General features: G+C 43.3%; 1 protein-coding gene across 1 annotated transcript; it reads left to right on the top strand.

Annotated features, from left to right (window-relative positions):
* Positions 1-41: 41 nt before the first annotated feature.
* Positions 42-11,960, top strand: LOC125132700 (zinc finger protein OZF-like). Its single transcript, XM_047790341.1, is given in 5 exon segments — positions 42-406; positions 5,035-5,189; positions 8,896-9,022; positions 9,985-11,553; positions 11,556-11,960. Coding segments are annotated over 2 exon segments (1,578 nt in total). The 5' UTR covers positions 42-406; positions 5,035-5,189; positions 8,896-9,022; positions 9,985-10,049; the 3' UTR covers positions 11,630-11,960.
* The last annotated feature ends 12,666 nt before the right edge of the window (positions 11,961-24,626 follow it).

The following is a 24,626-nucleotide window of genomic DNA, read 5'->3' as shown; positions in this document are numbered from 1 at the left end:
CGCCCACTGTGGTTGTGTAGCTTGGTACGTACAAGAGACAAAGTGGAAGCGGACATCTTTGGGCTTGCGGCGCCTTTCTGGGTTGAGACCCGGGTCTCCCCGGAGATGGGCTAGAGCACGCGCACTGCCCTGTGCGACATTGCGATTGGCGTTAAGCCGACAAGTTTTGGGGGGGCAGGAAAAGTGGTTGTACGGCAGATCTTCCAAGATGGCGGTTCCCACCGCCAGGGCGCTGCCATACTCTGTCACAGTGTCTTTGTCTAAAAGACGTGAAAGCTAAAGGGAATCTTTGTCGATCGAAGGTTGGCAGCCTACAGACTCGAATGCTACGGAAGCTAAACTTGATCTCCGAGGAGGAACAGCTAAGTTTGTGAATCAGCTGGTGCACGAAGGATCTACTTGGGGGGTAGGGTCTCAGTTTCGCGTTCTGGGGGCAGAAGCAGGTTGAGCTTTGCGGAGATACGAGCTTTGAGGTAGGGGAGGGCTACGGGAGTCAGTGAGAGGAGCGAGCCCTTGTAGGACAGGGGATGCATTCCATGGTTCAGGAAGCGGGATGGTCAGAAATGATGATGGCCCGCAGAGGGTCAGAATATTGGGAAAGATTGGAGTTGGCGTGGGGTTACTCTTTGTGGGAGAAGTCAGTGGCTGGGTGGCATTGGAGGCAAATCAGTGTTTGCCACGACCTAGGGAGTGGTCAGTGACTGGGATGCACTTGGGGGAAGAGGTCAGTAACAGGAGCATCTTTGGGGGTAAGGTTATTGATTGGGGGTGAATGACAGGACATCAGTGATTGGGTTGTCCTTGTAGGAAGTCAGGAATTGAGGTTTCTTTGAGGGTGTGTCTGAGCCTGAAAAGGTCTTCTGGGGGAAGATCTGCTTTGGAAGCCTTAGAGGGATGTCAGCGATTGGCGAATCCCTGGAAGAAGGTCAGCGACTGGGGAGTCCTTGGGGTATAAGTGAGTGAGTGAGAGCTCTCTGGAAAATTCACTAATGGGAATGCCCATGGTGGGAGGTAAGTGATGACACCGCTTTGATTGGCAGTTTGGTGTTTTTTTATGTCCTTGGCTTAGGTGAGTGTTTGGGACATAGGTAGGGGATGCGGGTCAGCGACTGGGGCATCATTCCAGATGGTCAGTGAGTGGGGTGTCCTTGTGGGTAGGTTAATTCTTGGGGCAGCTTTGTTTCTTGTCTTTGAGGGTCTCCAGTGGTCACTGAGAATCATGGGAATCTGAGTTTGGGTCTGGGTATGCTGATGATAATCTGTTAGAAGTCATGATTTATGTCAGAGAAAGGCAAATATATGATATCACTGGGGGTTCCCTTCGTGGCTCAGTGGTTAATGAACCTGATTAGGATCCATGAGGTTGCAAGTTCAATCCCTGGCCTTGCTCAGTGGGTTAAGGATCTTGCGTTGTGGTGAGCTGTGGTATAGGTTGCAGACCTGGCTCAGATCTGGCATGGCTGTGGCTGTAGAGTGGGCTGGCAGCTACAGCTCCGATTCAACCTCTAGCCTGGGAACTTCCATATGTCGCAGGTGTGGTCCTATATATGATATCACTTATATATGGAACCTTAAAAAAAATTATATAGGAGTTCTCTTGTGGCTCAGCACGTTAAGGATCTGGTGTTGTCCTGCAGCGGCTCTGGTCACTGCTGTGACATCTGTTTCATTTTTGGCCCAGGAACATCTGCATACCACAGGTGCAGCCAAAAAGAAAAAAAATTTTCAATTTTCAGATGATACAAATGGACTCACTTACAAAACTGAAACAGACTCACAGACTTAAAAAAACAAATGTACAGTTTCCAAAGGGGAGATAAATTAAGAGTATGGGATTAACATATACACCCTAGCATATATAAAATAGATAAACAACAAGGACCTGTATAGCACAGAAAACTACACTCAATATATTGTAATAACCTATAATGGAGGAGTTCCAGTTGTGGCTCAACAATAACGAATCCAGCTAGTATCCATGAGGATGTGGGTTCAATCCCTGGCCTTGCTCAGTGTTTTAAGGATCTGGCGTTGCCATGAGCTGCAGTGTAGGCTGCAGACCTGGCTTGCAACTAGCATTGCTGTGGCTGTGGCATAGACTGGCGGATAGAGCTCTGATTCAACCTCCAGCCTGGGAACTTCCATATGCCACAGGTGCAGCTCTAAAAAAAAGCAAAAAAACAAACAAACAAACAAACAAACACAACCAAACAAACAAAAACACCCAAAAACATAATGGGAAGGAACCTGACAAAAGAGGATCTGTGGTGTCTCTGGAACCCTGGGGTGCCAGTTTAATCCCTGGCCCAGCACAGTGGGTTAAGCATTCAACTTTGTGGTTGGATCTGATTCCTGGCCCCAGGTACACAAAACACCAAATGCTGTGGGGTGGCCAAAAAAGGAAAAAAAAAAAAGTCATAAACTATGAACTGAGGTAGCCATGTGGCCCATATTTTGGGGATGATGTTCTTGGGTATTGATACCTGACATATTTATGAGAGTTGGAGCGTGAGAGGTGTCTACATTTTGCAGGACTTTGGGGTTTTAAAGCCGGCTCACTTCTCAGACTACATTCATGCCTTCCTCAAAAGCTGCTTTCCAAGTCCTCTGTCCTCCAAATCACCTCCTCCTCTCACTGCCTCCACGACAATAAAAAATACTTTGAGATAGTCAAGATCTCAATAATCTAAGGCAAAATGCTTATTATGAAAGATGTGATTATCTAGCCCTCGAGTTTTCAAATGTATTGCATATTTTTCTGGTTCCTCCCTTTTTCATCCTTCTGATGCATGAGAAGACATTTCCACATTCAAAAATTTTTTTTCTTTTTTGAACACACTGGCAGCATGCAGAAGTTCAGTGGCCAGATCAAACTTGTGCCACAGCAACAACCTGAGCTGCCACGTGACAGTGCTGGATCCTTAGCCTGCTGAGCCACAAGAGAATGCCTCCACATCCAAAATCTTGATAGCCAGGTATACACATTGTTAAAATTTATATAAATTTCCTTTTCCAAACATTCCAATGACTCATTTTATTATAAATATGTGAAAACACTGTCTAAGTAGTTTATAACTTGCTTTTTCAAAGAAATTTATGGCCGCTAATCCTGTCACCTTCCCTAATCCCATTAATAATAATCTCATCACCTTTCTTAATAAAAAGATATGGGCTGAAAAAAACAATAAAAAAATAAAGGAAACTTAACCTCAGAGTTCTCTGGTGGCCTAGCAGGTTAAGAACCTGGTGTTGTCACTGCTGTGGTACAGGTTTGATCCCTGGCCTGGGAATTTCTGTGTGCCTTGGGCGTGGTCAATAAAAAAGAAAAAGAAACTTAACTTTATATAATAAAATTATTCCAGATTACTCACTTTGGTACAAAGCCTTACTAATGGCTGCATGGTATTCTATAATGTGGATCTCCTTGCAGTGTTAACTGAAGTTACATTAAATTTTTGCAATAATTTGGATAGACATGACATTAAAATATTCATATAGGTCTAGGAGTTCCCACTGTGGCTCAGTGGTAACAAACCCGACTAGTATCCATGAGGACGCAGGTTCAATCCCTGGCCTCACTCAGTGGGTTAAGGATCCAAAGACATGGCTCGGATCCTGTGTTGCTGGGGCTGGGGTGCAGGCCAGCAGCTGTAGCTCCAATTCGACCCCTAGCCTGGGAACTTCCACGTGCTACAGGTGTGGCCCTAAAAAGTAAAAAAAAAAAAAAAATCATGTAAGTCTGAAAATTGCTTGTTAGTATATTCCTACATCTTATCTATGTTTTCTGCCAGTGCAGATAGCTTCTCTTTCCCTTGAACTTTTAAATTACTTATTTTATTGTACTTTATTTTATAGATATAAAAGCATATAATTAAAAATAAACATTTTTTCTTTCTCTTCCTTACTGAACTATTATTATTACTAATGTACTTAAACTGATTCTTGTAGGTTTTCCAGGTGAGTGGTCAGAGCACCTGCAAGTAAGTTTAACTCAGAAAAGAATATGGATTTTGGATTTGGGCAAACCTAGGCTTCTATCCATCTTCTGCCACTTACTATGTCAACTTGGGCAAATTTCTCAACCTGCGATTCTTTTTGCATTTGTTTTTAAAAAGATCTGTGCTGGAAGTTCCCATTGTGGCTCAGCAGTAATGAGCCTGACTAGTATCCATGAGGATGCAGGTTCATTTCCTGGCCTCAGTTAGTGGGTCAGGAATCCGGCATTGCCGTGAGCTGTGGTGTGGGCAGAAGATGAGGCTCAGATCCCACGTTGCTGTGGCTGTGGTGTAGGCTGTCAACCACAGCTCTGATTTATCCCTAGCCTGAGAATCTCCACATGCTGCACCTGCAGCCCTAAAAAGCAAAATAAAATAAAATTTTTAAAAATTGGTAGTAACTACTCATATAGTTAGAGTACCCATACCCATCATATCATATAGTAAATACCCAAGACAGGTTAAGAATATATATATATACATTATATATTACAATTATGTAATGCATACACACACACATACACCTCTTTCTCTGGATTTTTTAGACTTTAAAATTTTTCCTCTTGTTTAAAAATTTATAATGATTCTTCTCTAAAATGTATCTTTAGTTTTGAATAAGGTTTTGGCAAAATTACACAATTTAATGAAGAGAGCTTTGCTGTTTTTGTTTATTATAAATAGTTATATTGGAGTTCCCTTGTGGCTCAGTGGACTAAGGATCTGGTGTTGTCACTGCCATGGCTCTGGTTACAGCTGTGGTATAGGTTTGATCCCTGGCCTAGGAACTTCCACATGCCATGGGTGTGGCCAAAAGAAATAGTGATGTTTACTGTAAAAACAAACCACCAGGGAATATTTTTTTTCTTTAGACTATCATGTTAACTTAATACCTGAAAAAAAATTTTTTTTGATATTGATATATGTGTACACATGTAAAATACATATATACACACATAGAAATAAGGACTCATAGAACTCAGAAAGATGTCACACTCCCAATTATAGTTTATTACGGCAGTGGATTTCTGTAATCCTCCAGGTCCTGGCTTCCTGGGATAAAATAGTTCCAATGAGGGAAGGAACCAAGATCAACGTTAATCCTTGACTGGAGACTTCGTACTAGAGCTTCAGGAAGAGCCCAGAATCAACAATAGAGCAGATCCCTAAAGGCTCCAGAAAATGTCCAATTCCCAAGTGAGTGGGTTTTTTGGTATATTTATTTTACACTTGGCTTTCAGTGGATTTTAAGGGGTTAAATAACACATACATTAAAAGAATATGTTTATTCAACATTTCTGAAGATTGCTCTATGCCGGATATAGTATGAAGAGATAAATGTCAGAATTTAGGAAAAAATATTGAGAAAAAGGAACTTCATAGTCAGGTCCCAATAAGAATATGTAAATCATATGTTTATACAAATTGTTTAAAGTTAGAATGTGGAAGTTCTCGCTGTGGCTTAGTGGGTTAAAAATTCAATTATTATCCATGAGGATGTGGGTTTGATCCCTGGCCTTGCTCAGTGGGTTAAGGATCCGGTGTTGCCATGAGCTGTGGTGTAGGTTGCAGTTCGGATATGGTGTGGCTGTGGCTGTGGTGTAGGCTGGCAGCTGCAGCTTGAATTTGACCCCCTAGCCTGGGAATGTACATATGCCACAGGTATGGCCCTAAAAAGAAAGAACAACAAAATGGAACAAAAATAAAGTTAGAACGTGGATTTTATCCTGTGAGGCTCCAGATATTTAGTAAAGTTGAGCTGAAACTTGTCTCTGGTATCCCGTTCCAGCTCTCTATTTCTATTGTAAACATTTAGTTTACAATAGATCTATTGTAGATCTAAATCTATTGTAAACATTTAGTTTTATCATCTGCATGGATTCAGTGGGTCAGGAAGTGAAAAAGAGCCATATGGTGATGGCATGTTTTGGGGTTCCAAAGACCATCCTCAGGTTCAGATGATTTGCTAGAAGCACTCACAGTACTCAGCAACATGGTTATACTCACAGTTATAATGTATTACAATAAAAGCGTACTGGTTAAAATCAGTGACAGAGAAAGCGTAAGGCCAGGCCCCAGAGATACCAGGCAAAGCTTCCAGTTGTTCCTTCTCAGTGAAGTCATGTGGCCATTGTTTGATTTTCCCAGAAATTATTTTTTTTTCAAAACTTTTTACTTTATGTCTACACCCACAGCATATGGAAGTTTTGGGCTCAGGGACTGAATCTGAGCCACGGCTGTGACCCAGGCTGCAGCTGTGGCAATGCAGGATCCTTTAACTACTGCTCTGGGCTGGGAATCAAACCTGCACCTCCACAGCAACCTGAGCCACTGCAGTGAAATTCTTAACCCTCTGCACCACAGCAGGAACTCCCCAGCAATTATTTGTAACATCACATAATGGATATAGTTAATTTGTGTCTAGGCCTTTTTTTTTTTTTTTTTTTTGGCCATACCCATGTCTTGAGGAAATTTCAGGGCCATGTATATACCTGAATCACTTTGCTGTACACCTGAAAGTAAGACATTGTAAATCAACTATATGTCAATGGATTTTTTAAAAAATTAAAATAGCATAGCCTAAGGCCTCAGAAGTATGAAAACATTCATCAGCCTGGACATTGCAGGGGTTCAGAGGTTATCTCCCAGAAGTAAGTCAAGAACAGGCTTTTCTTTGGAATGTGCTGGGCTTGGGCAACCCAGGTCTACTGAGCTACCCTTTACCACACAGAATCTAAATACAGGAGTTCCTGTTGTGGCTCAGCGGTAACAAACCCAACTAGTATCCATGAGGACGTGGATTCCATCCCTGGCCCTGCTCAGTGGGTTAAGGATCTGGTGTTGCTGTGAGCTGTGGTATAGGTCACAGACACAGCTCAGATCCTGTGTTGCTGTGGCTGTGGCGTAGGCCGGCAGCTGCAGCTCCAGCTCCAATTTGACCCCTAGCCTAGGAATTTCCATATGCTGCAGGTTTTGCCCTAAAAAGACAAAAACAAAACAAAATAACCTAAATATATATATATATATAACCATAATTAAGGTTACAGTTTCTGTACTTTCCTTTATTATATGTACTTATTAACTACTTACCTTGAAAGTCTCTTCATATCAGCATATAAGTAACAGTAGTAAGTGAAAAATATTTTGAGTGTGCCACCTTCTCTGAATTCAGTCATTTAATTTCACCACTTAGGCGGAAATGTATTTTCCGTGTTCTGAATGTCATGGTTTCATTGGGCTGTCATTCAGGTTCCTTCTTTCTGGAATGCCATGCTACCTCTTCCTTCTGAAACTTGCTGTAAAACACAGAATGGATCTCATAAGAATTAGTTCCAGATTCACATCTGTGAAGTTTAAGCTTTACAGTTTTTCTCTTCATTGATGCCCACGTGGTATTTTTTTTTTTTTTGGTCTTTTTGCCTTTTCTTTTTGCCTTTTTGCATATGGAGGTTCCCAAGCTAGGGGATGAATCAGAGCTATAGCCGCCGACCTACACCACAGCCACAGCAATGCGGGATTCGAGCCGCATCTGTGACCTACACCACAGCTCACGGCAACGCCGGATCCTTAACCCACTGAGCAAGGCCAGGGATCAAACCCGCAACCTCATGGTTCCTAGTTGGATTTGTTAGCCACTGAGCCACGATGGGAACTCCCACGTGGTATACATTTCTTATGTGCCAACTATAAATGTACTCTTGTTCATTTACATTTCTCTCTTGGCAGGCAAGTGCACTCCGTCTGGGTAGGGGCTAATCTTATTTATAAAAGAATGCCTAATATGCTATCTGACATATAGGTGCCTACACAAAGGTTGTAGATGGTTTCTAGATTAAAGGATTTAAGGATGGCCTGTATTCTGTTCCTCTTTGGTGAACAGGTGAACATGTGAGCAGTGAATGACAGCGGAAGCAGAAAGACAGGATATTTTAAATTAAAAAATGGTTACAACCTATAATGCAAAACTAGTTATACAAAAACCCATCATATAGTTTTCCATGGAAAAAGTTATTATAAGAAATTCCCATTTATCGTGGAGTTGCCACCATAGCACAGTGGGTTAAGAGTCCAACTGCAGGAGTTCCCATCGTGGCTCGGTGGAAATGAATCTGACTAGTATCCATGAGGTTACAGGTTTGATCCCTGGCCTCACTCAGTGGGTTAGGGATCCGGCGTTGCAGTGAGCTGTGGTGTAGGTCGAAGATGCGGCTTGGATCTGGCGTTGCTGTGGCTGTGGTGCAGGCCGGTGGCTACAGCTCTGATTCGACCCCTAACCTGGGAATCTCCATGTGCTGCAGGAGCGGCCCTAAAAAGACAAAAAAAAAAAAAAAAAAAGAATCCAACTACAGCAGCTGGGGTCACTGCAGAGATACAGCTTGAATCTGACCCAGCATAGTGGGTTATAGGATGCTGCAGCTGTGGCTCAGATTCAATCCCTGGCCCACAAACTTCCATATGCCTTGGTTGCAGCTATAAAATTAAAAAAAAAAATTTCCCATTTATCTTCATAGTATTAACCATTGAGAATCCCTTTAGAATGAAAAGGGATGTTCATTCTAAACATGAAGAAGAGGGATGATCCCGGAGTTCCCGTTGTGGTGCAGTGGTTAACGAATCCGACTAGGAACCATGAGGTTGTGGGTTCGATCCCTGCCCTTGCTCAGTGGGTTAACGATCCGGCGTTGCCGTGAGCTGTGGTGTAGGTTGCAGACGCGGCTCGGATCCCGCGTTGCTGTGGCTCTGGCGTAGGCTGGTGGCTACAGCTCCGATTCAACCCCTGGCCTGGGAACCTCCATATGCCGCGGGTGCGGCCCAAGAAATAGCAACAACAACAACAAAAAAGACCAAAAAAAAAAAAAGAGGGATGATCCCTTTAGAATGAATGAATGTAATGTTGTTACAGGGCTCACTGTCATTCAAGGATGTGGCTGTGGTTTTCACCTGGGAGGAGTGGCAGCTACTGGACCCCATTCAGAAGAACCTGTATCAAGATGTGATGTTGGAAAATTATATCAACCTAGTATCCGTGGGTAAGTGGAGCTTTCCCTGGGTAATGCAGTCAGTGGGTTGCCTTTTCCTTCTCAGCGATGAAGGGTGGCCCCTACAAGGGCCTTACTTTCTTAGACTTGAGTTTCATACACTGCAGATTTTAGTACCTTCTGGCCTCTCACAGAGTGTTTTTCTCTCACTTCCAGAGCAAAAGGCCTTTACTTGGCCAAGATGCAAACTGTTCAGCCTCTAAAATGTAATCTTCCCCATTTTTCAAAGGCCTTGCATGCCAAGTGTTTGGGACCATGGATCCTCTATAATTTTCCTTGAGTAGGGTATCAAGTTACCAACACAGATTCATTCTACCAGTTGGAGCAAGAAAGGCCATGGATAATAGAGGAAGAAATTCAGAATCAGATTCATCCAGGTGTGTGAAAAACCAGCCCTGTAGAATAAATGAAATTTAAAATTTCAGCTGGTCCAAAAATGAGAGGCACTTCTGAAATACTGTTTTCAGACATCGTCATGAAGTTTTTAAGCTGGTGACTCAGACCAGCTAATGTGAGTTCTCACATACATTAACACTGACTCCACTTTTTCATCTCTCCACATTAGGTCTCTTTTGCTTGGTTAACAAAAAGTTTTCCTTGTTTTCTGTATTCTCATGAGAGTCCTCTCTAGTTCATCTTGCAATTTGCTCTCCTAATTAATCTTTCTCCCTGGCATCCTCAGTGTACCTCCTTGTCTCCAGCTCCCAAATGCATGGTTATAGCTCTCTTTTCTTATGTACTCAAGTATGCATAAATTCCCCCTTCTCATTTTGTACATCTCTCCTTTGTCTTGTAGTTTATTCCCTTTTCCCCCCATTTTTTGATCCTTTCACTTATAAATATCACAGATGTTGGGCTTATACCCACAGCTTCCTTTCTTCTTCTCTCCTTGGCCTTTGCTGAGATTCTACTCCTTCTACTACATGGTCATTGTGGATTCATTCTGTTTCTAGAAGATGCCTGACAAGTTGATAATCACAGAGACTGGCACAAAGGAAACCATGGCAACCTGGAAACTATGGAAAGTCACCAAAAAGAGAATGCATTTGGAAAAATATCTTCTCTGAGCTTAAACCTTGATGTGTCTTTAGCACAAATATCTCATACATTTGACATACTTGAGAAACACCTGAAACCCAATCTACAGTATATTATTCAGAATAAAGGCCATTTAAGAAATGAAGTTGACTTTAACCAATATGACAAATTATTTCTTTATACTAAGTATGAGAAAATTCATACTAGACAAAAATACAGTGAATTTAATGGGCATGTAAAGGCTTTCAGCCATAAGTCTCAGTTTATTAAACACTGGAAAAGTCAAACAGCAGAGAAACACTGTATCAGCAGTGACTGTGGGAAAGCCTTTTCCCAGAAGTCAGACCTCATTAAGCATCATAGAACACACAGAGGAGAGAAACCTTATGGATGCAGTAGATGTCAGAAAGTCTTCAGCCAGAAGTCCCATCTCATTCTACACCAGAGAACCCATACGGAAGAGAAACCTTATGAATGTAACAAATGCGGGAAAGCTTTTACTGATAAGTCATGCCTTAATAAACATCAGAGAACTCACACAGGAGAGAAACGATTTGAGTGTCGAGTATGTCAGACAGGCTTCAGTGATAAGTCACAACTCACTTTACATCAAAGGACTCATACAGGAGAGAAACCCTACAGATGTGGTGAATGTCAGAAAAGCTTCAGCAATAAGTCACAGCTCATTATTCACCAGAGATCTCACACGGGAGAGAAGCCCTATGGTTGCAAAGAGTGTGGGAAAACATTTCCCCTTAGGTTTAGTCTCATTTTACATCAAAAAACGCATACAGGGGAAAAACCCTATGGATGCAATGAATGTGGGAAAGCCTTCATCCAGAGATCTGAGCTCGTTAGACATCAGAGAACTCACACAGGAGAGAAACCTTACAATTGCAGTGAATGTGGGAAAGGCTTTAGTGTAAAGTCACTCCTCAATTCTCACTGGAGAACTCATACAGGAGAGAAGCCCTATGGATGCAATGAATGTGGAAAAACATTCTCCATCAAATTTAGTCTCATCCTACACCAGAGGACTCATACAGGGGAGAAACCCTATGAATGCAGTCAGTGTCAGAAAGCTTTCACTCAAAAGTCACATCTCACTATTCATCAGAGGTCTCACACCGGAGAGAAACCTTATGAGTGCAGTGAGTGCCACAAGGCCTTCAGCCGGACGTCATATCTCCTCATTCATCAGAGAATTCACTCTGGAGAGAAACCTTATGAGTGCCACGAATGTGGAAAGACTTTCTCTCACAAGTTTAGCCTCATCATTCATCAGAGAATCCATACAGGAGAGAAACCATATGGATGCAGTGAATGTGGGAAAACTTTTCCTATCAAGTTTAGCCTTGTGTTACATCAGCAAACACACACAGGAAAGAAACCCCATGAATGCAGCCAATGTCAGAAGTCTTTTGCCCAGAAGTCACATCTTATTATACATCAAAGAACTCACACTGGTGAGAAGCCTTATGGATGCAGTCATGTGGGAAAACTTTCTCCCACAAATTCAGCCTCCTTTTACATCAGAAAACTCATAGAGAGAAGTCATGAATAAAATACATACCCAAAAGTTGTCATTGAGAAGGAATAGCTCATTACATCCCAGAGTTTACACAGGAGTGGAACCCTTAGGACAGCAGCAGATGTGGACATGTCTTCAGATTCACACCTTATTACTGAGAGAATGGCACTGCATAGAACGCCAAACAGGAAGGAATACCTTTCCCAATAAATGTCAATTGAATGTAACCCAGAGAGAAATAGAAAGGAACTTCTGTCTATGTATTAATTGTCGGGATGTTGTTGGTGTGAAATTCAGCTACACTGGCATCAGAGAATTGACATTCAGGGGAAAATCCTATACTTTAAAGGATATAGGGGACCATGCTTTCATGAGTATTGTTTTTTTTTGGGGGGGGTTGACTTTTTTTTTTTTTTTTTTTTTTTTTGCCACACTCACGACACAGGGAAGTTCTCAGGCTAGGGATCAAAGTGGAGCTATAGCTGCTAGCCACAGCCACAGCCACATGGGATCCAAGCCATGTCTACTACCTATGCCACAGCTCATGACAACACCAGATCCTTAACGCACTAATCAAGGCCAGGGGTCAAACCCAAGTCCTCATGGATACTAGCTGGGTTCGTTACTGCTGAGCCGCAACAGGAACTCCTCATGGGTATTGTTTTATGAGGGAAGTAGTTTTCTGCAATTGTGACATCATAAACGGCATTATAGAAAACATTAAATATGTAAATACAGGAGTCATAAAAAAATTATATCAGTACTATGTGAGATATATGTGTTCTGTACCTATTTTTATTATAAAAATGATTGTTCATACTTGGAAATTGTATTAAATCTGTAAATAGGAGTTCCCGTTGTGGTGCAGTGGTTAACGAATCCGACTAGGAACCATGAGGTTGCGGTTCGGTCCCTGCCCTTGCTCAGTGGGTTAATGATCCGGCGTTGCCGTGAGCTGTGGTGTAGGTTGTAGACGCGGCTCAGATCCCGCGTTGCTGTGGCTCTGGCATAGGCCGGTGGCTACAGCTCTGATTCAACCCCTAGCCTGGGAACCTCCATATGCTGCGGGAGCGGCCCAAGAAATAGCAACAACAACAACAACAACAACAACAACAAAAGACAAAAGCCAAAAAAAAATCTGTAAATAAATTCAGTAGTCATAAACCAAAAAAATTAATCAGAACTATGTGAGAATATATGTGTTCTGTACCTATTTTTATTATAAAAATGACTGTTCATATTTGGGAATTGCACGTTGTTAGCATAACAATTGTGACTCCCTAGTACATGTGCTGCAATGTATATAAAACTGACCCACAGAATATCTGCATTGAGTCTTTGAATCATTACAATGCTACATAAATTATAATTGAACTACATGTTTCATTATTTTAGTATGAAATCTTTTTTTTTCTTTTTTTTTGCCTTTTGTCTTTTTAGAGCTGCACCTGCAGCATATGGAGGTTACCAGGCTAGGGCTCTCATCGGAGCTACAGCTGCCGGCCACAGCCACAGCCACAGCAATGCCAGATCTGAGCCGCATCTGTGATCTACACCACAGCTCACAGCAACGCCGGATCCTTAACCCACTGAGCAAGGCCAGGGATGGAACCCGCAACCTCATGGTTCTTAATCAGATTCATTTCCTCTGTGCCATGATGGGAACTCCTTAGTATGAAATCTTAATAATACTGAATATCTCTCAACACCTCTCCCACCATGTCCCACTATTTGCTGGTATTAGTAAGTGGGCCTGGAAATTTTTCTTTTTCTTTCTCTTATTACGGCCACACTTGAAGCATATGGAAGTTCCCAGGCTAGGGGTCAAATCAGAGCTGCAGATGCCAGCCTACACCACAGCCACAGCAACACCAGATCCAAGCCATGTCTGTGACCTCTGCTGCAGCTGTGGCAATCCCAGATCCTTAACCCACTGAGCAAGGCTAGAGATCGAACCTGCATCCTCAAGGATACCATATTGGGTTTTTAACCTGCTAAGCCACTACAGGAACTCTGGGCCTGGAAATTTTTGAGCCTCTCTTGAGTAAAACTTTTTCCATCGATTCTAAGGTGGAAAAATTTTCCCATGGATTAATAATGCTGAAGTTACCACAGACCTAGAGATTATCATACTAAGTAAGGCAGACAAAGACACATGTCGTATGATACTTCTTATATGTGGAATATAAAAAAAAAAGATAGAAATGAACTTATTTACAAAACAGAAAGAGACTCACAGACATAGAAAACAAACTTATGGTTACCAAAGGGGAACGGAGTGAGAAGGATAAATTAGGAGTTTGGGATTAACACACACACACTACTATATATAAAACAGATTAACAATAAGGTCCTACTGTATAGCACAGGGAACTACACTCAATATTTTGTAGTAAGCCATAAGGGAAAAGAATCTGAAAAGGAATATATATATTATATATAATTATATATATATGTATATATAACTGAATCGCTGTTCTATACATCTGAATCTAACATGACATTGTTTTGAGTTTTTGTTTTTTTTGCTTTTGTTTTTCAGGGATGTTTCTGCAGCACATGGAGGCTCCCAGGCTAGGGGTCAAATCAGAGCTGCAGCTGCTGGTGTCTGCCACAGCCACAGCAACACCAGATCCAAGCCTCATCTGTGACCTACACCACAGCTCATGGCAACACCGGATCCTTAACCCACTGAGCAAGACCAGTGATTTAACCTGAGTCCTCATGGATCTTAGTCAGGTTCATTTCCTCTGAGCCAAAATGGAAACACCTAACACGACACTGTAAATAAACTACTTCAAGTAAAAATAAATAAACAAAAAATGCTGAAGTTAAAAATGCAGCATATGTAGTTCTCTTGTGGTACAGTGGATCCAGTGTTGTCACTGCGGCAGCTTGGATCACTGATGTGGCAAGCGTTTGATCCCTGGCCCGGGAACTTCCACATGCTGCGGACATGGCCAAAAAAATGCATCATACAGTTGATGGCTTAACATGTTTAAATGGAGAACTTGGTACTTAAAATAGTGGTGCATCATACAACCAAAGGTATCTCAGATTGGATGAAACACAGTAGAAGCCATCACTTTAATATTTTTCTTTTAGGCAGATATTTATGGTTTGAAGATGATGACTATTTACTCAGGTTTTATACCCCTTTGAATTCTTTCTTTTTTTTTTTTTTTTTTGCTTTTTAGGGCTGCACCTGTGGCATATGGAGGTTCCTAGGATAGGGGTTGAATCAGAGATAAAGCTGCCAGCCTACACCACAGCCACAGCAACACCAGATCTGAGCTACGTCTGTGACCTATACCATAGCTCACAGCAATGCTGGATCCTTAACCCACTGAGTGAGGCCAGGGATTGAACCCGAAACCGCATGGTTCCTAGTTGGATTAATTTCCACTGGGCCACAATGGGAACTGCTATACCCTTTTGCATTCTTAACAATGTGAGAGCCCCTGATATCAGAAGATAGAGGAGTTCGCATCACGAATGCAGCCCTAAAAAGACAAAAAAAAAAAAAAAACAAGATTGAAATTAAGTATTAGCTTGAGTACTGGTATAGCTTGATTTGATAATGTGGTTTGTTCCTACGGTTAAATAAAATAGGCTTTTGTTTCCCCCATACTGCACCAGATATTCTTATCTTTGAAAGAACAAAAACCAAACCTTCAAGGTATTTTTATTAATCCCTTTCTAGAATGTAACTGCAAAGTCTCATAAATTATTTTCTTTTTTTTTTCTCCTTTTTAGGGCTGCACCGTTGGCATATGGAAGTTCCCAGGCCAGGGGAGGAATTAGAGCTGCCCCTGCCAGCCTACACCACAGCCACAGCAACTTGGGATCTGAGCCACATCTGCAACCTGCACCGCAGCTTTCGATAGCGCCAGACCCTTAACCCACTGACCGAGGCCAGGGATTGAACCCGAGTCCTCATGGATACTACTCGGGTTCTTAATCCACTGAGCCACAATGGGAACGCCCATAAATTCTTTTCTTAAATGGGTTTGGAACTCTAATAAGATACTAATGAGCTTGACTTTAATTTTACAAAAATTTGTTTCCTTTTCAAGCACAATATTTTACATTAAAATGAAGGAACAGCAATGACAGCAGTTTAAGGTGATTGAATGGACTCATGAGACTTGACAGTTTATACTTATGAAAGAGTCCAACAAAGACAAAACTACAATATAGCATGAGAAAAAAAAATAAAACAAGGGTAAATATCAAAGTATTCCGCAACATCTAGACACAGAATCCAGGGACATTTTTCAGTCACATAAAAAACTATTCATGGGAACTTCCATGTGGCACAGCAGGTTAAGGATCCCGTGTTGCCACAGCTGTGGCACAGGCAGAAACCGCAGTGAGGGTTTAACCTCTGGCCTGGGAACGTCCATGTGCCATGGGCGAGCCAAAAAGAAAAAACAAAATCTCGTCTCCAAATCACAAACTACCAAAATGTATGGGAAGTATCCCCGTTTCGGGGAAACCAAGGCACCAGCTGACTGCGAGGTCATTTATGCTCACTGGTCACATAGCCAAAACCAGCTCTTTTGAGGAAGAGTGAACCATCCATCTCTGGATTTTCAATAGGCAAGCTGGCACATATATCTTAAATAGTACAAGGAGCATGAGAAAAAAATAAAAAGGGCTAACATTAATCCCAGGGACACAGACTTTCTCTTCCACACCCAGGAACCAACAGGCTTCAGAAGAGGAAGGTCTGAGAATCTTGGAGGGGGGTTATGAGGGCTGATGATGGCATCTCAAGTACAACACGACATGCTGGTAACAGCTCCTGCTCGGCGGCCTGCACGTCCAAAGACACGGACGGGAATGGCCGGGAGCTCTCCATGGTCCTGAATGTAAGCAATACCCAGACACCGTTTTGAGACAAAGATTCTGGGCGGTTTTGTTTCGCTTTGTTTTGTTTTTTCCTTTCCTTTGGCAGCACGCAAAGCATATGGAATTTCCTGGGCCAGATACTGAATGCGAGCCGCAGCTGCAAACTTTGCCTTAACCCACAGAGGCAGGCCAAGGCTCAAACCCTGGCCTCTGCAGCAACCTGAGCTGCTGCAGTGACAATGCCAGATCCTTAACCTGCTACGCCACAAGGGAACTCCAAAGGCAAAGATTCTTACCTGTGAGCAGCAAAGTCGTTTCAGAGAATCTTGAGTATGAGTTCCCTCTATGACGCAGTGGGGTCGGCAGCATCTCTGAAGTGCTGTGATGCAGATTTGATCCCTGGCCTGGCACAGTGGGTTAAGGATCTGGCAAAGGATGGGATCTCTGGCCCAGGAACTCCATGGCGGCCAAAAAAGATTTAAAAAGAGTCAGGAGGCTTCGCATACCTTATCCTTCCTCAGCTCCCACTGGCCAACCGCTTTCCAACAAGAAAGGCACCCTACTAACGGTGAGATAAGTACCTCCAACTTCTCCTTGCCACGTCCAAGACACCTGCCAGGTCCTCCCAGGAGAGGAGGAACCTGCCACTAGAAAGGTGGAAAATACCTGATTCATCTTTCCGCATCCTTGCCCACTGTCTCTCTTTTTTTCATTACTCGATGCATTTTATTACATTTATAGTTGTACAACACCATCACAACCCAATTTTATACCATTTCCATCCCAAACCCCCAGGGCATCCCCTACGTCCTGTGTACTCTGTCTCTGATATTCACCCTCCAACCCTATTTCCAGGGAAGTAACTGCTAACAGATAACAACCAAGGGTTAGAAAAGCCTACTTGCTCCAGGTTAAATTTGCTTTTTTTTTTTTTTTTTTTTTTTGTCCTTTCTAGGGCCGCACCCGAGGCATATGGAGGTTCCCAGGCTAGGGGTCTAATCGGAGCTGTGGCTGCCGGCGTATGCCAGAGCCACAGCATCACGGGATCCGAGCCTCGTCTGCGGCCTACACCACAGCTCAAGGCAACACCAGATCCTTAACCCACTGAGCGAGGCCAGGAATCGCCGCAAACTCATGGTTCCTAGTCGGAGTCATTAACCACTGAGCCACAAGTGGAACTCCTAAATTTGAATTCTAACTCTCAACTCTCATTAATATATTTAAAGTCTCTACTTGATCTTGTGAGACTGAAAATTAAATAAATTCCCTCGTGCTCGGCAAACTCATTGGCAGTCTGTCATTCCTAACTCAATCCCGTTTCACTAGGATGTGAGACTCAGAGCTAATGATCGTTATCGCAGACCCATCAGTCCCCTCCTGGACTAGCCATGGCCTGTCTGGGGTGCAAGGAAACCAGAACAATGAGAAAGGCAATTCTGATTTATAGAGTCAATGTTTTTTCACCTTGCGCTGACTATCAGAAATGTGGCAACTGGTGTGAAAAAACATATCAAAGCCACATTGAAAGAACAAATATGTTACAGTCGGCCACGATGTCTTCTCACGACATGGTACAGACCCTGCAAGTTTACCTCTCCATCCTGTCGTGACAGGCAACAACCCTAAAATTGGCAGTAGGTTTTCAGAACTGGCATGTTGAAGATCTATCTGAGGAAACTTGTCTGGTGATGGTTTCCTGTGGGTCCTCGTTATCATTAAGCAGATTCAGGTGCTCTTGGCATTTGGCCATTAAGACCTGCCCTACACATGGCATCACATTACATGAGCCCAGGATCACTGGTTTACTCCTAATACCTCAGTCACAAAAATTATCCTGAAGAATGGAAGCACGCTATTGATGATATCACCTGGGGGACAGGTATACAGAAATTAAAAATTATTTCTATTTTTATATGACTCAAGGTTTTGGGTTTTGTTTTTTAAGGCCGCATCTGTGGCATATGGAAGTTCCCAGGCTAGGGGTCCAATCAGAGTTGTAGCTGCCAGCCTATGCCACAGCCACAGCCACACAGGATCCGAGCTGTGTCTGTGACCTACACCACAGCTCACGGCAAAGCCAGATCCTTAACCCACTGAGTGAGGCCAGGGATCAAACCTGTATTCTCATGGATACTAGACAGATCTGTTTTTGCTGAGCCAGGACAGGAACTCCCTATGACTCAAGTTTTATAATGAATAATAAAAATAAGGGGAGTTTCTGTTGTGGCGCAGCAGGAATGAATCTGACTAGTATCCATGAGGTTGCAGGTTCGATCCCTGGCCTTGATCAGTGGGTTAAGGATCCAGTGTTGCCGTGAGCTGTGGTGGAGGTCGCAGACACAGCTCGGATCCTGCATTGCTGTGGCTGTGGTGTAGGCCGGCAGCTTTAGTTGCAATTCGACCCCTAGCCTGGAAACCTCCATATGCTGCGGGCATGGCCCTAAAAAGCAAAAAATAAAAAAATCATAAAATAAAATAAAAATGAGGAGTTCCCGTTGTGGCGCAGTGGTTAACGAATCCGACTAGGAACCATGAGGTTGCGGGTTCGGTCCCTGCCCTTGCTCAGTGGGTTAATGATCCGGCGTTGCCGTGAGCTGTGGTGTAGGTTGCAGACGCGGCTCGGATCCCACATTGCTGTGGCTCTGGCGTAGGCTGGTGGCTACAGCTCTGATTCGACCCCTAGCCTGGGAACCTCCATATGCTGCGGGAGCGGCCCAAGAAATAGCAACAACAACAACAACAACAACAACAACAACAAATAAATAAATAAATAAATAAATAAATAAATAAATAAAAAAAATAAAAATGAGGAACACAGGATCCCAGAGACCTATAAAAACATTACCAGAAGACAGAAGATAAAGGTATACATGGAACATTACTCATTTCCTATCGCTTAAGCTGGATATCCAGGTTGGTTCACCCAGTGAGGGAGGTCATCCTAACGAACGTACATAGGTTCAGAAGATGCTGTAAAATATCACGTTAAAAGCAATGACTTGTCCTTTAATGCAGCAATTGAGCCATCATGTCCCTAGTTCTGTCAGTGTAACGGACATGTTTCCAACATCTGTCAGACCTTGACTGATTGGTTGATTGATTGATTTGTGGCCATGCCTGTGTTACTGTGGAAGTTCCCTGGCCCAGGTCACCGGGTCAAGCATGCTCGCTACAGCAGCAACCTGAGCTGCTAGAGTGACAGTGATGGATCCTTATCCCACTGTCCATACGAGAACTCCCAGGCTCTCTGATTTAAGTTAATACGCTTCCTGTGATCTGCAGCCTATACACAACTGTGCTCCATTCCTGCTGCTATTTTCATTTTGCAAGCCCTTGTTGTGCAACAGGTTAAGGGACTGTGGCATAGGTCACAGGTGTGACTTGGATTTGACCCCTGGCCCAGGAACGTCCATATGCCATGGGTATAGCCAAAAAAGAAACAAAGAAGAATTTTATTCTATCTGATAACAAGATTTACTATAAATCTTGTGATCTTTACATAGTGGTATTAAGTACAGGTATGGAAACATATTCCAAACTACAAAAGAGAGCTCAGGATTGATCTATACATAAGGAAACTGGATACCTAGCTGAGATGGCAGGACAAGTCACTGGAAAAGGGGTTATTATATGGAATTAGCCAAAACTGAGCTTAAGGGCACTTTCCTCAATTCAGCCACCAGCCACAAGTTCAGGGGTTGCCAGGCCACCCTCACTTCTGACCAACTGGCTATAAATCTAGGAGTTCCCTCGGGTTCAAAAAACTCCTTCCTCAGGTGAGAAAGGCTCACGGAACTTACTGAAGGTCCTACTCTTATCATTAGTTTTATTATAGCATAAAGATACAAATTAGAACCAGACACAAAGGTAACTGAAAGACACATAAAGAAAAGTCTGGGAGAGTTCTAAACCTGAATCTTTTTTTCAGGGGGTGGGGAGGCATGAGCTGTAGCAGTTTAATGTGGGATCTCACTTCCCAGACCAGGGACTGAACCTGGGCCACAGCAGTGAAAGCACTAAATCCTAACCATTAGACCACCAGGAAGCTCCTTAAGCCTGAATCATTTGTTATCTTCGCAGACAGGTTTTTGCTCACTGGGGAATTTCACCTGAGCTTCCTTTCAGAGTTGTTATTTGGGTCTTATTACATAGACATGGTTGACTTGGGGTTGAACTCAATCTCCAGCCTCCTCCACTCCCTGGGGGTCTGACTGATAGCATTTGATTTAAAGCCCCAACCTCTAATCACAGGGTGTTCTTTCTGGCTGGCCAGCTCCTCTCATAAGTCATCTTCTCTTCCACATCCTCATGGATACCAGTCAGATTCATTTCTGCTGCACCACAACGGGAACTCCCAGCTACATTCAAATTAAATAATTCCATATAATAGACACAAGACTGGGATAATATTTTTCTTTCCTTTTCATTTTCACATTTTTTTTTTGGCCACCACTGCAGGGTGCAAAGGTTCTCATGCCAGAGATAAAATCCATACCACAGCAGTGACCTGAGCCACAGCAGTGACCATGCAAGGTCCTTAACCCACTGAGCCACCAGGGAACTCCTGGGATAATGTATTTCAACAATTAATCAAAAAAGGATGAAAACTTAGACTAAAAAAACTCATCAATCTGTGGATGCAGAAAAATTAACACTGCTAAGAAAAAAGAGCATTGCTCACCATACAGTCCTACAAGGGGTAAGCTGTAACCCAGCGCAGTTGCTGACCCACTCTCTACTCTGAGAGTAATTTATTTATTATTTTATTTTTTATGGCTGCACCTGCAACATATGGAAGTTCCCAGGCTAGTGGTTGATTTGGAGCTGCAGCTCTTGGCCTATGCCACAGCCATGGCAACACCAACATCATAGCTTGCAGCAATGCTGTGCTGATCCTTCACCCACTGAATAAGGGATTGAACCCGAATCCTCCCAGACATTATGTCAGGTTCTTAGCCTGCTGAACCACAATAGGAACTTCTCAGGAAGAATTTTTATTGCACTGGATTCTTGCTTCTTCCCATACATAGGTAAGCACAAAAAAGTTAACTTGAGACATTTGTTCTTTACAATCAGCAGTAAATCTTTTACCCAGATGTGTGCCTGACTGCATGCATTTCCTGGCCAAAGATCTTAGAATAAACTTACTTCTTCCCCTACCTCTTTAGAGCAGCTTCCTCCGAGCTAATGTTACCCAAAATCTGGTTTCATCTCTTGGTGGGTGTTGAACCAGTAGACACAAGCAAGTCAAAGATCTGGAGGGGGAAGAATTTCTTATTACTTGCAGCAAGTAAGGAGAATACCAGGGACCTTTCCCAAAGCAGGGTCTCCCCAAACAGCAAACTTACTAAGTTTTTCGTTGTTGTTTTGTTTGTTCATTTGTTTGCTTTTTAGGGGCGCACCAGAGGCATATGGACGTTCCCAGGCTAGGGGTCAAATGGGAGCTGCAGCTGCTGGCCCACACCATAGCCACAGCCACATGGAATCTGAGCCTGCACTGCCAACCTACACTACAGCTCACGGCAACGCCAGATCCGTAACCCACTGATGAGGTCAGGGATCAAACCCTCATCCTCATGGATCCTAGTCAGGTTCATTAACTGCTGAGCCACGAAGGGAGCTTCCAGATTCGTTAAGTTTTAAGCTAAGGGTACACACATTTGTGAAAGGGCTTGAGCAGAGTAGCAGTCAGCATAAAATCGGGGCAAAGGTCAACGGAGCCAAAATTCCAGTCGATTGAAATCGGGAGGATGGACATCATTCTGTCCTCCACCTGGACGGGGGCTCTGGTTTCCGCAGGCCTCAAAGGCTGTATCGGGCTGTGCCCTGGAGGAGGAGCAGGACTCTGCTTTATCGTCACACTAGTTGACTTTCTTTTCTCTGTTCCTGAATTCCACTGTTTCCTTAAGATCACCGATTACTGACGCCTGCACGAGGGCAAGCATTGCAGCCAGACTCAGATCACAGAATGGCTTAGGCCAAAATGGATCTCATGTTAAGGAAGCCATTCCTGGTTCTCTCTCTCTGCAAAACCCCTAACCTATTTGCTTAACTGAGGGGCTGTCTCCTGAGCTATGGTCCACAGCAAGACCCTGAATAAAACTTAAAACTCACAATTCTTCTTTTTTTTTTCTTTTCTTTTCTTTTCTTTTTTTTTTTAGAGCCTCACCCGCAGCAAATGGAAGTTCCCAGGAAGAGGTCCAACTGGAGCTGCAGTTGCCAGCCTACACCACAGCCACAGCAACGTGGGATCAGAGCCCCACCTGCAAACTGCACCGCAGTTGACGGCAACACCGGATCCTTAACCCAGTGAGCAAGGGCAGGGATCCATCCACGTCCTCATGGTTACTGGTTGTTTGTTACCGATGAGCCATGATGGGAACTCCAAAACTCACAATTCTTATGTTGTGTGTATTTCTTTAAGTCAACAAATTAATAAGAAAATGACAACAGAGTTCCCTGGGGGCTCAGCTGGTTCAGGACTTGATGGTGCCACTGCTGTGGCTCGGGCCCCTACCGTGTTGTGGGTTTGATCCAAGTTCCAGGAAATTCTACATGTCAAGGGTGCAGCAAAAAAAAAAAAAAAAAAAAGAAAAAAAGAAAGAAAAAAAAAGAAAAGAAAAAGAAGAAAATGACAAAAGTAAAATTTAATAGGCAAATATCCACATAAAGGATTCTGAATAGCCAATTTTAGGGCCGGACTGTGGCATATGGAGGTTCGCAGGCTAGGGGGCCAAGGCGAGCTACAGCTGCCAGCTTACGCCACAGCCACAGAAACACAGGATCCAAGCCATGTCTGCAACATACACCACAGCTCAGGGCAATACCAGATCCTTAACCCGCTAAGCAAGGCCAGGGATCAAACCAGCAACCTCATGGTTCCTAGTCAGATTTGTTTCTGCTGTACCATGACGGGAACACCTAAACTTCATTTTTATTTTATTTATTTATTTATTTATTTTGTCTTTTGTCTTTTTTGTTGTTGTTGTTGTTGTTGCTATTTCTTGGGCCGCTCCTGCGGCACATGGAGGTTCCCAGGCTAGGGGTCGAATCGGAGCTGTAGCCACCGGCCTACGCCAGAGCCACAGCAACGTGGGATCCGAGCCGCGTCTGCAACCTACACCACAGCTCACGGCAACGCCGGATCGTTAACCCACTGAGCAAGGGCAGGGACCGAACCCGCAACCTCATGGTTCCTAGTCGGATTCGTTAACCACTGCGCCACGACGGGAACTCCTAAACTTCATTTTTAAATGGAAGCAGGCCAATTTGTGGATGGCCAATTCTCAGATTTTATTCTTTTATCTTTTAAATAAATTTATACCAATTCTTATTGGATAGGATTTTTTTGTTTGCTTTTCAGGGCCACACCTATGGCATATGGAGATTCCCAGGCTAGGGGTCAATCGGAGCTACAGCTGCCAGCCTACACCACAGCCACAGCAGTGCAGGATCCGAGCTACATCTTGCAACCTACATCCCAGCTCATGGCAATGCCAGATCCTTGACCCACTGAACGAGTCCAGGAATCAAACCAGCAACCTCGTGGTTCCTAGTTGGATGCATTTCTGCTGTACCATGATGGGAACTCCTTTTTTTTTTTTTTTTTTTTCCTCCTGCAGCATATGGAAGTTCCCAGGCTAGGGGTCAAATCAGAGCTACAGCTGCCAGCCAAAGCCACGTGGGATCCAAGCCACATCATGGACCTACACTGCAGACTGGGCAATGCAGGATCCTTAACCCACTGAAGGGGGCCAGGGATTGAACCCAAATCCTCATGGATATTAGTTGGGTTTGTAACCTGCTGAGCCACAACAAGTGGAAAGGATGGTTTTAATTAATAGCTTTGGGGAACATATCCGTAAAGTTACTGTTGACCAATTTATATTGTCTCAAAAGTCTGTAAGGAAGTTTGATTTGTCTGTGCCATTGAGAGACAGAAGGAAAGGGGGCAGGGCACAACCATGAGAAGAATGACACAGCCCCTGAGGATGTCGGGAGACATGTTTCTACAATCTTTTTTTAGCCTCTCTGCTTTTATTTTCTATGCTGAAAACTCCATCTTGTCCCGCTTTAACCTTACCCTATATTCCTGCCTGAAAAACAGTCGCAGGGCTGGTGAGAAACTTAAGCTTAAGAACGAAGACCTAAAGGCATAAGTTATTCATGTGG

Source organism: Phacochoerus africanus, chromosome 8, assembly GCF_016906955.1.
Source record: "Phacochoerus africanus isolate WHEZ1 chromosome 8, ROS_Pafr_v1, whole genome shotgun sequence".
In the NCBI taxonomy this organism is placed as follows: Eukaryota; Metazoa; Chordata; class Mammalia; order Artiodactyla; family Suidae; genus Phacochoerus; species Phacochoerus africanus.
This window is presented reverse-complemented; position numbering and strand designations above follow the sequence as displayed.